Below are 14,326 nucleotides of genomic sequence, written 5' to 3' on the forward strand. Positions count from 1 at the left end.
GCTACCAGAAGAACAAAAACACTAACAAGGCACACTCACCACAGAAAGGTCAATCATCCAAAATCAAAAGGGCAACGTTTTCTTAAGTACAAAGTTAAGAAGGGATGTGAAGGTGGGTGGAATGCGAACAGGACCTACAGGGAGGAAGCAGGATAACTGTTGTTGCATGGAGGGGATTGTATATGTGGAGATGAAACAAAATGTAGGATTTGTTGAATGTAAAGCTGACAATCTTGTCTATAAGCATTTACTTAATTCACTATAAAAGGTTTTTTGTTTTTTTTAAGGCTTCTCAATGAAATGAATGAAGAATTAAATCATGTAGTAGGATTGCTAGAATGAGACAGGATTCAAAATCTAATTCTTGTCTTTCACTTTTTCAAAATAAGAACTAAGAAACCTTATCTCCATAAATAGTAGATGGAAAAGGAACTTTGGGTTAAAGTAATATTAAGTAATTCTTAACACTCTAAATTTATGTGCTAATAAATAATATAGTGATCCTTCATCAGCAAGTAGTTTTAACTGTCTGTCAGCTTTCAGTTCAATAAGGTCCTCTTACCTTAGCATAGTGGTTACAAATTGGGCTGCTAACCTAAAGGTCGGCAGTTCAAAACTACCAGCAGTTCTGCGGGAGGAAGATGAGACTTTCTGCTCCCACAAATATTTACAGCCTAAGAAACCCTGTGCAGGGTCACTATGAGTCGGAACCAACTCCACAGTACTTAACAACAACACATTTCTTTCAAAGAACTGACTTCAAAAGGATGTGTGTCCAGTGGTTAGTTTCATTCACTTCCTCAGCACCTATTTTGAATTCTCTTTTGTTGGGTACCATAGCATGTGGGAGAAGGGCCATAGAAAAAGAGGATGTTTAGACTTCAGGCACATATACAGACAAACCAAATGTACGAAAAAGAACAGAAGGAAACTGAGGACCAACTAACGTGTACATACTCCCGTTTAAAGACTGCTGCACTGCATCAGCACCATGCGACTTTCTCCAATTTCACTTCTCTTTTCCACTGTCCCATAGGTCATTGCTGCTGAGGGAGAAATGAATGCATCCAGAGCTCTGAAAGAAGCTTCTATAGTCATCACTGAATCTCCGGCAGCCCTTCAGCTCCGGTACCTTCAAACACTGACCACCATTGCTGCTGAGAAAAACTCAACCATTGTCTTCCCTCTGCCCATAGATATGCTGCAAGGCATCGTGGGGGCAAAACACTGAACCACAGCAGAGGCCAAGGCAGAGATGAGCTTTCCCCTGCAAAGGATGAAATAGGGGACCAAATTTGCCTTTAACCCAGAAGAGAGAGGAGGGCAGGGAAACTTGGACTTTCTCCCTCCCTTTCCTTTTTACAGATGTTGAGCAGGCTGTTTTAGAATGCATTGTTGTTGTTATGTGCCCTGGAGACGGGTCCAACTCATAGCGACCCTGTACAGGGTTTCCGAGGCTGTAAATCTTTACGGGAGCAGACCGCCTCATCTTTCTCGCGCGGAACTGCTGGTAGTTTCGAACTGCTGACCTTGCGATTCGCAGTCCAATTCGTAACCACTACGCTACCAGAGCTCCTATTACTAGTGATCATAAAAACAGATGAAAGAATTTTTAGCTTGTAAAGCATACTGAGAGAGAAATCGCATGATGGCTTATATAAGACATCTCTTACTCTTTAAAATATTGAAAAATTCTCATTTGTAGATCCTTAAGTGGTAGATCAAATCCCTTTTCTTCTGGCTTCCATTGAGCCATTCTGCGCCCTCTACCAGCATCCAGGCCAATGGTAGGAACAGAGGTTATAAACACCACTTGATGCCCCCAGGCTGCATAGATGCTTTGCAGAAAGCAATCACCTTCTACTAAAAGCTTCTCTAAACCATATGTGCCTTACTTCCATGAAACCTTAATTGACAGAAATGTCCTAAATGTCTATTTACTTTTTAAACTGAAATTATGTTTCAGAATAATCCTCACTTAAGGGTAGGCATTTTCTGGTTAAGACTCAACAAAAAATTTACTCTATCCCTTCAAACGTCTTCTTGTCTTCTAACATACTGTTATACAGGTCCTTTAGAAAATAATACATATATGTTTCTTTATATTTTACTTCTAAACTTTTTTTAATAAATGATTTTTCTGGGGTATGTCTTTCACATCAGCTAAATATTTTGTCCCAAAAGCACTTGTTTCTCACTCTTTCCTATTTTCATGTATCAGGTTTTGATTTTTTAAAACAAAGGTTTTTAGATTTCTACAAGCAATTGTTTGTAAACACATTTGGAAGCATAAGAATTAATATTGTTGTTGAGTGCCATCGAGTTGGTTCCGACCCATAGCGACCCTGTATAGGGTTTCCAAGGAGCGGCTGGTGAGCTTGAACCACCAACCTTGCAGTTCAAACCAACTTTGCAGTCCAGCACATTAACCCACAGCATCACACGACTCTTTAATATCTACAGAAAACCATTATATTTTTCTGACTGCACGCTATTAACTATTGTACACTGTAAAATGCCCTAGTTAACATTTAATTCATTAAATAATCAAGAATTCACAATATATTGGACACATAATATCAGGCTGTGAAGACAAGAGACCAGTAGGTAGCAGAGCACACCATCTATTGGTGGAGAAAAAGCCACTGACTTTCAGTTTTGCATATTTTTTCTCCCACTGTAAGGGCTGTTTTTTGTTTCTTTGTTTCTAGGGTTTTTTTCTTCTTGTATCGCACAACAGAATACAGCAATTGCAGCCACACAGCCCTATCACAGATGTAACCTCTACACCCCACCAGATGGGCAAGATCCAATACCAGCTGCTAAACATAAGAGCATCAATGACAACCAACATCTGTTGAAATTACTCTGAGCTGAACAGTACGAACAGTGAAGCTTATCTCCTGATCACACCTACCAAGAGGCAATTGTTACATGACTAAGAACACACCAATATACATTCGTCAACTTAATACAAGTATTACAACACCATAATGTCTAAAAAGCAGCAGAAAATTCTGTTCACATACAGAAACAACACAGACTAGAGCAAACAACTAAAAGAAAGAGCCAGAAAATCTTTTCAAGGAAGAAGAGGCACTGCAACTACCAGAGAAAGAATTCAGGAAAATGATAGTTTTTGTTGTTGTTAGGTGCCATCGAGTCAGAACTGACTTATAGTAACTCTATGCACAACAAAACGAAACACTGACTGGTTCTGTGTCAACCTCAAAATCATTGCTGTGTTTAAGCCCATTGCTGTTGCCACAGTGCCACAGTGCCACAGCTCACTAATGCCTAGAATATCAATGTTTGTGCATTTGATTTCATTTTTGACAATTCCCAATTTTCCTAGATTCATACTTTGTTCATTCCATGTTCCAATTACTAATGGATATTAACAGCTGTTTCTCTTCATTCTGAGGCTGCGGCCCATCAGCAAATGAAGGGCCCGCCTGTAGGATTTACTCCATTTGCATCATCACGGTCAACTCTACTTTAAGGAGGCAGGTCTTTTCCAGTCGCATTTTGAGTGCCTTCCAACCTGAGGGGATCATCTTCTGGCATTATATCTGACAATATTCTGGTGCTCTTCATCATGTTTCAGTATTCAATAATCTGGTGCTGACAGTGTGCCACTGCTATTCATAAGGTTTTCAGTGACAAAATATTTCAGAAATAGTCTCTCCTTCTTCCTAGTCTGTCTTCATCTGGAAGCCCAGCTGAAAACTGTCCACAGTGAGTGACCCTGCTGGTATTGAAAATACCCATGGCATAGCTTCCAGAATCTCAGCAACTCACAAGCCACCACAGTATGACAGACTGACAGACAAGTGGTGGAATGGTACATGGAGGGAATTGTAATCATTGCAATGAAATAAGATATGTTTTATTGAATGTAAAACTGTTAATATGAGCTGTAAACTTTCATTCAGTTCACATACAAACTTTAAAAAGACAATGATATATTATCTCTTAAAAAAAAAAGAGATAATATCTCACCAGCTGTTATCATGCTGGTTGCCTCCACTGCTCCACTAATCATTTTACGTGTATATCACAACCTTTTCAAAACTGTCAAAGCTCATTTGACTAGTAGAACTTTGCATCCTCATCACAGCGGGTCCTAAATTTTAGCTGTGAGCCATATTATCTAAGCTGAAATTCAATACAAGTGAAGAGAGTAAATGGGGTGTTTGAAACCACATTAGTCTGTGATTCTTTAAAATAGGAGTTCTATGCGGCACTGTGGGTTAATGCGCTTGACTGCAAAGTCAGTTTGAACTGCAAGATTGGCGGTTCAAGCACACCAGCCAATCCTTGGAAATCCTATACAGGGACATAATGAGTCAGAACCAACTCGATGGCACCTAACAACATGATGGATTGTACTGAGGCATATGCTCCCCTCTGGCACCATTGTTAACTTTATGGTGGTGGGGTTGTTAAGTGCTGTAGAGCTGGTGAGCTTGATCTGCCCACCTGGTACTTCAAGCCAACCTTGCAGTCCAGTGCATTAACCTGCAGCGCCACACCAGGACTCCACAAAAATTACAGCCTAGAAAACCCTATGGGGCAGTTTTGCTCTGTCATGTGAGTTGAAAATTCTCTCCACCACACCTTACAGCAATAGCAACAACACATCACTCTATCCCTTGGCTTTCTTTTGCCTGATAAGGAGGCTTTCTTGATTAGACACTGTTCTTGATTCTCTGTTCTTGATTAGACACTGAATTTTTTTACCCTGGATCACACTAGCCTGAGGATAAAAAAGGATCACAATATAGCTCATAAATCAATAAACTTCCAATTCTGTCTATAATTGCACTTCAAAAACTTGTTTCCCTATTGAAGAGCTCTCTAAATGCCCGACAGCTACCTCATGTGTGCTCTGCAGAATAATCCTCTTGGATATACTTGAGTTATGGTACTGGAGAAGAATATTAAACAATATTAAAAGTACCATGGACTGCTAGAAGAACATGTATTTTAGAAGCAGTACAGCCAGAATGGAGTCCTGATGTGGCACTGTGCGCTAATGTGTCTGACTGCAAAGTCATTGTTCGTTTGAACTGCAAGGTCGGTGGTTCAAGCTCACCAGCTGCTCCTTGGAAACCCTATACAGGGTTGCTTTGGGTTGGAATCGAGTTGACGGCACTTAAGAACAACAGCAACACAGCCAGGATGCTCCTAAGAACTTAGGATGACAAGACTTTGTCTCTCATACTCTGGAAATAGCATCAGGAGGGACCAGTCCCTGGTCAAGAACATCATGCTAGGTAAAGTGGAAAGTTTGTGAAAAAGTGTAAGACCCCTAATGAGATGGATTGGCATAATGACAGCAGCAATGCGGTCAAGCTTAACAGTTGTAAGGATGGTGCAATGTTTTGTTCTGTTGTGCATAAGGTCACTATGAGTCAGAGCTAACACCATAGCACCTAACAAGAAGTTTCCTGTTGAACTTGAAATTTGACCTCAGATAAGTTTTCCTCCCTTTCTGCCCTTCACTTTTCCTGGCCTGTAAAATGAGGAGGTTGTACTCCACTGTTTTGATTTCAGACCTTTTGAGAATGTTTTGAAAGTGACAGAACTTTGTCTTTGATAATTTAATATAGTGGCGTGCACACAATTTTAGAGGCTACACTGACCACCACACCAAGCAAGCTCCAAAACTTACAAACCACTGGGCTAGAAAATCTAGATTTTTCCCCCCCTCTAATTTCAAAGAGGGAACTAAGGAGAAGGCAAAGAGAACCAGGACATAGAGTGCCAGACACTGTACAAGGGACTTTAGACCCTTTTCATTTCATTTCCATTCCCAGTTGTTTGTATTCCCCAGTCCATGGGGAAGTCCCTGGATTATTTGGGGATCACTAATGACGTCTCTTAGGAGCTCTGGTAGCGTAGTGGTTACGACTCGGGCTGTGAACCGCAAGGTCAGCAGTTCGAAACTACCAGCTGCTCCGCGGGATAAAAATGAGGCTTTCTACTCCCGTAAAGATTTACACCCTCGGAAACCCTGTACAGGGTCGCTATGAGTCGGTTCTGACTCCATGGCACATAACAACAACAACAACAATGATGTCTCTTATTGTGATGCTGATCACATCTGCAGCAGCTGGAGGCTCAGATGAGGCAGAATTTGCCTGAAGGAGCCACCTTTCTAATAAAACCTCACCCTATTCATTCCACCTGTAGTCAGAAGAGTGACTACAAAAAGTGAGAAAGGAGATGGAAACCATGAGCAGAGCTGAGGTTTTAGAAATCTCTTAAAAACTTAGACGCCATATGATAGTTGGGAATCTTCTCTACAAAATTCTGGTAAAAATCAGCTGGGCTGAGCGGTTTGACACCTGGAGATTTGTGACTTGGATATGAGATGGAAATTGACCCCTCACTGCCAAATTCAGAGATGAGCTCTATAACCTTGGAGCTGAACTTGGTCTTTGGAAAAGAGGCAACTCCTTAGGGTCACAACACCCCCACCCTCGTCCTCTGCTCTTGATGTTGACCACTCAGCAGTACACACTCTCTTCTCCTCCTCCTGGGACAGTGAGGTGGCCTGACCCATGGAGTGAAGGGCTGCACAGTCCTTGCTGGCAGTCTTCCTGACATTACTTTAGTCCTGCCTTCCAGGTTTGCATAAGAAAACCAAAGGTTCTTCCAGCTCCATTCCTACTTCAGTTTACTGGAAACAGACGTGTTGCAGATTCAGCAGGAGTAATTTCAGAGAAATAAATGATATATACTGTTCAGATTGATAATAATAGTTTTCTCAGAGTTATATATGGCATGAGCCCTGGTGTCATGAGTTACTGTTAGGCTGCTAATCACAAGGTCAGCAGTTTGAATTCACTCAATGGGAGAAAGAAGAGACTTTCTGCTGCCAGTAAGATTTAAAGCCTTGGAAACCCTATACAGGGTCACTATGATTCAAAACTGACTCCATGGCACTTAACATCAATAACAGCATTCCATTATTTGAATGTACTACAGTTTAAGGAGCTAGCTCTGGTAGCATAGTGGTTATGAGTTGGGCTGCTAACTTTATGGTCAGAAGTTTGAAACTACCAGCAGTTCCACGGGAGAAAGATAAGGCTTTCTGCTCTGGTGAAGATTTACATCCTCGGAAACCCTGTGCAGGGTAGCTATGAGTCGAAATCGACTCCACGGCACACCACCACCACCACCACAGTTTGTTTATCCATTCACCTATTTAAGGACACCTTGGTTGCTTTCAATTCTTAGCTATTATGAAAAATAGCTGCTAATCCTGCTTTTAACCATTATGTTTTGCTACTTCCTGCTAGATACAATTGTCATTTTGCAAGTGGGGAAACTGAGGTTTAGGATCATCTTTTAAAAGTGTTATGTCTCCAATACTTTCATCCTGCTTGACATGACCTGAGTACACAATAAACATTTTTTAAACTGAATGCAACTGTGCATGATCAGACACAGGGTCCAAGTCCTGGCTAACCTCTTCGGTATGTGTTCTAACATTTTATAATGACTTCTCCATTCCAGGAGGTAATGAAGTTCAACCAATGTCTTTCTAAAAGAAAATATGTGGTTAAAATGTTCCTGATTAACTATTTTGCCTTTTAGAGAAAAACAAGAAATCAGTAACTCAGTTGCTCCATGCAATTTCTTTCTTTTTTGGGGGGTGGGGGCACTGCAGAGTCTTATGGAGACCTCATCAGCAGGCCCACCTGCAATTCAACCTCCCACTGGCTTCTGGGATGTGAACTTGCTTTGACTAGACCTCTTCTAGCAAGGCCCTAGAAGCTATGTTTGGTAAATGCTACTTATATTTCAGGTCTCTGTATTTTTCAAGCTGATTGCTTTGCTTATGAAAGCAGTCTTTTGAGGTCAAGAAGGTCAAACATTAGAGGATTAAGTCTAACTCCTTAGTATGACATTCAAGGCCGGCCCTTCATGAAACGACCATGCTTACCTCTCACAGTCCAGGCCCTGCACTCCCCTCCCTCTGCTCCAGCCACCCTGGGCCGATGTCAGTTGTGGAGCATAGTCTTCTCCCTCATACCTCCTGCCTTCTGCCTTGCTGCTCCCTCTGCCTACCATGAATGCACATCTTACAGCACTGTTCACCTGGAAAATTCCTTTTCCACCAACCTGTATGATATGTGGAATGAGTCGAAATCTCTGCAGATAGGGACTCTGGAAATGTGTACTTTAAAGAGCTTCCTGGGTAACTGAGGTGATCGGCAGCTTTGGAAACAGTACTGTAAACACACACACACACATAATCCGTTCCCACAATATAAATCATCATGGCTGACTTTTGTCCTCCTATACAGTCATTTGCATGGGAGCTTTCACTCCATGACTTGGGAGAGACTCAGGGCTGGGTGGCATGGAACAAAATGGGGAGAACCAGGTGAGAAGAGACCAGAAGGATAGAGGCAAGGGAATATGGCCCAACTCCTAGAAGGTTCCTTGAAATGATTTGGAGCATCCTGGTGTGACACTGCAGGATAAACACTGGACTCAAGGTCAGTTTGAACTATAAGATCATCAGTTCAAACTCACCAGCTGCTCCTTGGAAATCTTTACAGTATCACTTTAAATCCAAACCAAGTTAACGACATTTAAAAAACAACAAAAACAGTATATATAAATGTATAGAAACAGAAATCTATGGAAATGTCTAACAAGGACTTGGCAACGCTTGGGAATGATCAGGGATTCAGAGTCCAAGCGACTAAGGGGAGCAGAGAGGAAGTGCCTGTTCAAAGTTGTAAACTTGGAGAGAAGACAATGACAGCAGGGGAAACTTTAGCCACTTAGCTTTGGAGAAACAGATATGAACTCATGGGAACCAGAGGAAGAGAGGAAAGTCTAGGCAGATATGAGTGGGTGCGGAAGCTACTTTCTAAACAGAGAATGTAAGCAGGTCCTCAGCTGCTGCTCTGAAATCCATCCCACCTGTGCTCCAAGGTCACACCCACTGATGACTGACTACAGCTGGGGAACACACCTGCTCCTTTGTTATCAGACTTTGACTTTTGCTCAAGAACACTTTGGTTTTGGCTCAAAGACTACCTGACAACTTTCTGAACATTTCTAGATTGTAACACTGTCTAGTGCAATTCCTTTCTCTCCTTCACATGGGGTCAGGATCTCCATTCACACAAGCATTTTCCCTATTAAGAATCCTGGTGTGGTGCTGTGGGTTAATGTGCTGGACTGCAAGTTGATTCAAACCATAAGATCTGCAGATAAAGCTCACCAGTCGCTCCTCAGAAACTGTATACAGGGTCACCATGGATCGGAACCAACTTAATGGCATTTTACAACAACAACAACACATTTCATCCAGGAGTTTTAATTAGGTCTTCCCAGTGCAGTTATGGCTGATGAATCAGATGGACTAGATTTGTACAATGTGAGTGCCTGGAATAATAACCAGAATGAAGAGGGAAATTATAGGCTGACCCACACCTAAAAAAACAATCTCTGTTTTAGTAAACAAGAGCAGACTGTGTGTCCTATAGCAACCAAATCTCTTGAAGAGCACGTGGTGCCCTGTTCAAACGTGGCAGCTGACCTTACTGCTTTGAATGTGTGTTGCTCTGCATGGTCCTCACCATAACCCAGTCTCCTGCATTAAGGAGCTCTGGTAGCGTAATAGTTACGAATCAGACCGCTAACTGCAAGGTCAGCAGTTCAAAACTACCAGCTGTTCCATGGGAGAAAGATAAGGCTTTCTGCTCCCATAAAGATTTATAGCCTCAGAAACCTTGCACAGGGTTGCTATTAGTCAGAACCGACTCCACAGTACTTAACAACAACAACAACAACAAAGGACTCAATACACCTCTTACGAGTCACCCATTCCAGGACTTCGACTAGTAATTTTTCATGTTCTGGTTATCATTCAAGGGCACCCATGCTTCATGAATTCCAGTCTGTCCCAGGTTTGCTTAAACAGATGTGACTGAATTGGGAAGAATGGTTCGAAGCCCTGATTTCATCGTAACTTGGCATTTGTTTCTTGTGGACCAAGATTAAAACACAGGGTTAATGTAGCTGATTTATAGCTTCACAGGCCATACAAAGCATTTCTGGTTATTCTCAGAATTATCAGGGGCATAGTCTGGTAGAGTACAAGTGACTTATTACCAATAGGTGAGTAGAGGTATTTGAGTGAAGAAATCATTAAGGCAGACTCGGTAACACAATTCAAAAGTTTTTAATGAGTTAAATCTCCAAAGTACAGATATTTATGACAATATGCTAGGACCCTGAATTTTTGCAGGGCTGTTTTTGGCTAGTGTAAAAAAACAAACACACACATTTGAGTTGCCCTGCCTGCTGTAGGATCTCTTTGAGGAATGGACAGTTCTAAAAGGCACTGACCAGTGAAGTGGTTGGTCCTGCGCTTCCTCAGGCTCCCAACTCAGCAATGGCCCTGTCCAAGGGGTCCACAGACCAGTAGTTGTCATCCCAGCCGAGGAACCAGCCCACAAAGGAGGGAGGCTCAAAGCCTTGCTTCACGACCGTGATGGGAGTCCGCCTATCCCGATTAGCTGGGTCCGTCTCGATATACCGCTTGGCTGCAGACAAACGAGAAGGAAAGGAAACCCCAAGGTTTCTTAGTGTCCCCCTCACCAGGTAGAGGGCAGGGGTTCCCAAATGTAGTGTTTGTTCCTAATGTTCCTATTAGCTGCCACACCCCTGGACTGGACACCCTCACTGTCAATGCCACTTAGGAGTCTTCCACCACCAAGCCCAGGAAGGGACAGGGATCACAGCTTAAGTTCGCTCTTTTCATAGCTCTTACCCAGTTTAAATATGTCATTTTTCTCTTACTGTTTGGGGGTCTCTGCTCCCACAGCAGATCTATTCAGTTAGCAGGGATCTGAATTCCAACATCTGAACTCCAGGCTGCTGAACCCTTCCCTGTTATGCCCTGCAGCTTTCTGAAGGATCCAAATTGTTCTTTGCATCACCCCAGGCAGCCTTATGAGGGACTTTCTATACATCAGAAGTTCCCAACCCATAGATGTGACTCCCAGCACTTTACAGGAAGTGGCTCCAACCACATGGCGTGAAACAGACCCACCGACAGACTCAGGGCCTCACCAGATGTCAAGGCTTCTGTCTTTTCCTCTTCTTGAGAATCCTTTCCAACCCAGACAAAGACCTTGAGGTGAGATGAGAAACAAAGAAAAGGTGCATGAGGTGAAGGGACCCAATTTGCTGCTGGAAGGAGAATGGTGGGATCCAAGTGCTTGACTGGATGAAGCCCTCATCCAGAAGATATCTGGGATCAGTTAGAACAAACTGCAAACTGACGACCTACAAACAAGTTTTGTTTGCTCACTCACAAGCCAATGTTGGCTTGCAATTTTAAACAAACTGAGTTAACAACCGACTACATAAGAATTTCTCATTTTCAACATTTCTTGATGAAACAGAAGGGTCCGGCAACCCGGGGCCTTCATCCTTACTTGGATGACCCTGAGAATTAGCTGCCTGTTTAGATGAGCAGTTTCAGTTTTCCTGAGGCCACACTACTCCTTCATTTTTCCCCATCCCAACCTGCTTCACTCACAGACATTACCAATGTCACGGCACTGAGTTTGAGATTCACTCTAAGAATTACTGAATCAACATTATAAAGGTATTTGTTTGTTCAAACCATTAAGGGCCAACTTTTGCTCACTTACTTGTTAATTCAAATAATGTACAATGAGAGGCCACTAGGTGTCATCTCTGTGTAGGTAGATCAACATGGGTCTGAGAATTGGTCTTAAAATTGAACTCAACACCACCACCATTTTGGGCCTTATTACAAGTTTTATTATAGAAATCTATGAAACTGATTTTTATGTATTATCAATTTTTACATATTTAGAGAGCATCTGTGATGAATGGTTTAAAATTAAGAAAGGTATGCGACAGGGTTGTATTCTTTCACCATACTTATTCAACTTGTATGCTGAGCAAATAACACGAGAAGCTGGGTTATATGAAGAAAAACGTGGCATCAGAACTGGAAGAAGACTCATTAACAACCTGTGATATGCAGATGATACAACCTTGCTTGCTGAAAGTAAAGAGGACTTAAAATATTTACTGATGAAGATCAAAGAGCACAGCCTTCGCTATGAATTGCATTTCAATGTAAAGAAAACAAAAATCCTCACCACTGGACCAATAAACATTCTGATCAATGGAGAAAAGATTGAAGTTGTCAAGGACTTCATTCTTCTTGGATCAACTATCAACACTCACGGAAGAAACAATCAAGAAATCAAAGATGTATTGCATTAGGCAAATCTGCTGCACGAGAACTTTTTTAAAGTGTTGAAAAGCAAAGATGTCAGTTTGAGGACTAAATTGCACCTGACCCAAGCCATGGTATTTTCAATAACCTCATATGCATGTGAAAGCTGGACAGTGAATAAGGAAGACCATAGAAGAATTGATGCTTTTGATTATGGTGTTAGAGGAGAATATTCAAAGTGCCATAGGCTGCCAAAGGAATCAACAGATCTGTGTTGGAAGAAGTGCAGCCAGAGTGCTCCTTGGAGGCCAGGATGGCCAGACTTGGTCCTCATACTTTGGACATATTGTCAGGAGGGACCAGTCACTGGAGTAGGAGATCATGTTTGGTAAGGTGGAGGGTCAGAGAAAAAGAGGAAGACCCCCAGGGAGATGGATTGGCAAAGTGGTAGCATCAGTGGGCCTCAAGCGTGGCAATAATTGTGAGGTTGGCCCAGGATCGGGCAGTGTTTCATTCTGTTGTGCATAGGGTCGCTATGAGTCCGTACCAACTCGATAGCACCTAACAACAACAGACATTCATGCCAGACTTTCTTGTTTTATTTACTTATTAATGTGTGCCTATTACCTGGAAGCCCCTCCAAGGTAGCTATTGTGTCAGTCTTGCTCATCATACGATTCCTAGCATTTAGCACTTTGCTTGGAAGACAGTGGTACTTAATTAAGGTTTGCTGATGATGAATAAACAGATGATCAAACAAATTAATTAGCCAAATGGATCAGTCGCTAACAACAGCTGCAGGGCTCAAGCTGCAAACATGTTGGCACTGATTGTTCACCAGGGCATCCCAAGAAGCAGCTCTGAGTGTAGAGGGGAGTTTCATGCTTTGGGACCAGTATCTGTAGTCCTGACAACTCTGGGAGAAGTCAACTTGATAGGAACAGGTTACTGATGGCTTACTTCTACGAGAATGTAAGCCCTGCTCTGTCTCCATCACCTAAAACCAGGCCTGGCACAAACCAGGTGCTTAATTCATATTGTAGTTATTAAGTGCCTTTGAGTAGATTCTGAGTCACAGTGACCCTGTATAGTGTTCCCAAAGAGCTGCTGGTGGGCTTGAAGCACTAACCTTGCAGTTAACAGTCTAGTGCTTATCCTCCAGTGCCACACCAGGTCTCCAACTAATATTAGGGGAATGAATGGATGACATTTCCTTTGCCAAGTACTACGTGAGTTCCCCTCCTAGGAGACAAGGCCGAGAGCCCAACATCCCCAAACCTCCAGAGGATATAGTTAATACCTGCATCTGAGACGCTGCCAAATCCAACTTTTCTTCACCAGTAGACTGAAGGTTAAGAGTGCACACTCCCTTCCAGGGACAAGGTCAAGTAATGATAAAGGGGCCCCTATATAACTGAGCAAGTTGAAGATCCTGGTGGGAAGTGAATAGAGTAGAAGCCAACAGTGGGTGGGCATACTTTTCATCATTCCTGGGACTAGAGAAAAGGCTGATTGATTTGCACACATGGTACGTAGTCATTTACAAAGTGCTTTGGCCTAAATCTCATCTTCTGGGATTAGACAAGATAGGTACCATTTTCAGATGGAAATGTAAACTTAGGAATGAATGTTCAGTAGCCAAGAGACTTTTCCAGCCATGCTTGTGCTGCCTCCCTTTAGTGTTTCTGGCAACTGATCCTAGAGCTGGAAGTCCAGCTGTTCCTATTCCTCAGGTCCAGAAAGCTTTCACCTCTGTCCTCCACCTACCTGGTCCCAGGTGTCCAGGAGCATGACATCATCAGTGGCCAGGTCTTCCTGCATGAGTTCTCCTGGAACCTCTTCGATCTGGAGAGGAATAAACGTGCTTAATGCAAGAACATCAGGAAGACATCTCCCCTCCCCTTGGGTTCCTACTCTATCCCCACTTCTCACCCAAATGAGGATGTTGCAAAGCTAATTCTGGCCTGCAGGGGGCACCTGCCTTCCTTCCTCTTTGTTGTGCCATCTGAACTATTTTCCCTACCTCCTGCCACCACCTTGGAAACTACCCCCTGAAAAGGAAAGCAGAGG

At 42.6% G+C, this 14,326-nt stretch overlaps 2 protein-coding genes across 2 annotated transcripts in view; one reads left to right on the top strand and one right to left on the bottom strand.

Annotated features, from left to right (window-relative positions):
• The window catches only part of STOM (stomatin), a 15,715-nt gene extending 14,484 nt beyond the window's left edge, over positions 1-1,231 (top strand). Inside the window, exon 2 of the mRNA XM_006865721.1 lies at positions 1,037-1,231. Within this exon, the coding sequence (XP_006865783.1) occupies positions 1,037-1,231 (195 nt within the window). The remainder of the gene's footprint in view (positions 1-1,036) is intronic.
• A 9,179-nt stretch (positions 1,232-10,410) lies between these two features.
• Positions 10,411-14,326, bottom strand: part of GSN (gelsolin) — a 40,939-nt gene continuing 37,023 nt past the window's right edge. Inside the window, exons 15-17 of the mRNA XM_006865722.1 lie at positions 14,024-14,101; positions 11,110-11,170; positions 10,411-10,580 (exon numbers count right to left, since the gene is read on the bottom strand). Coding sequence (XP_006865784.1) covers positions 10,411-10,580; positions 11,110-11,170; positions 14,024-14,101 — 309 coding nt within the window. The remainder of the gene's footprint in view (positions 10,581-11,109; positions 11,171-14,023; positions 14,102-14,326) is intronic.

Source organism: Chrysochloris asiatica, unplaced genomic scaffold, assembly GCF_000296735.1.
Source record: "Chrysochloris asiatica unplaced genomic scaffold, ChrAsi1.0 scaffold00081, whole genome shotgun sequence".
Taxonomy (NCBI): Eukaryota; Metazoa; Chordata; class Mammalia; order Afrosoricida; family Chrysochloridae; genus Chrysochloris; species Chrysochloris asiatica.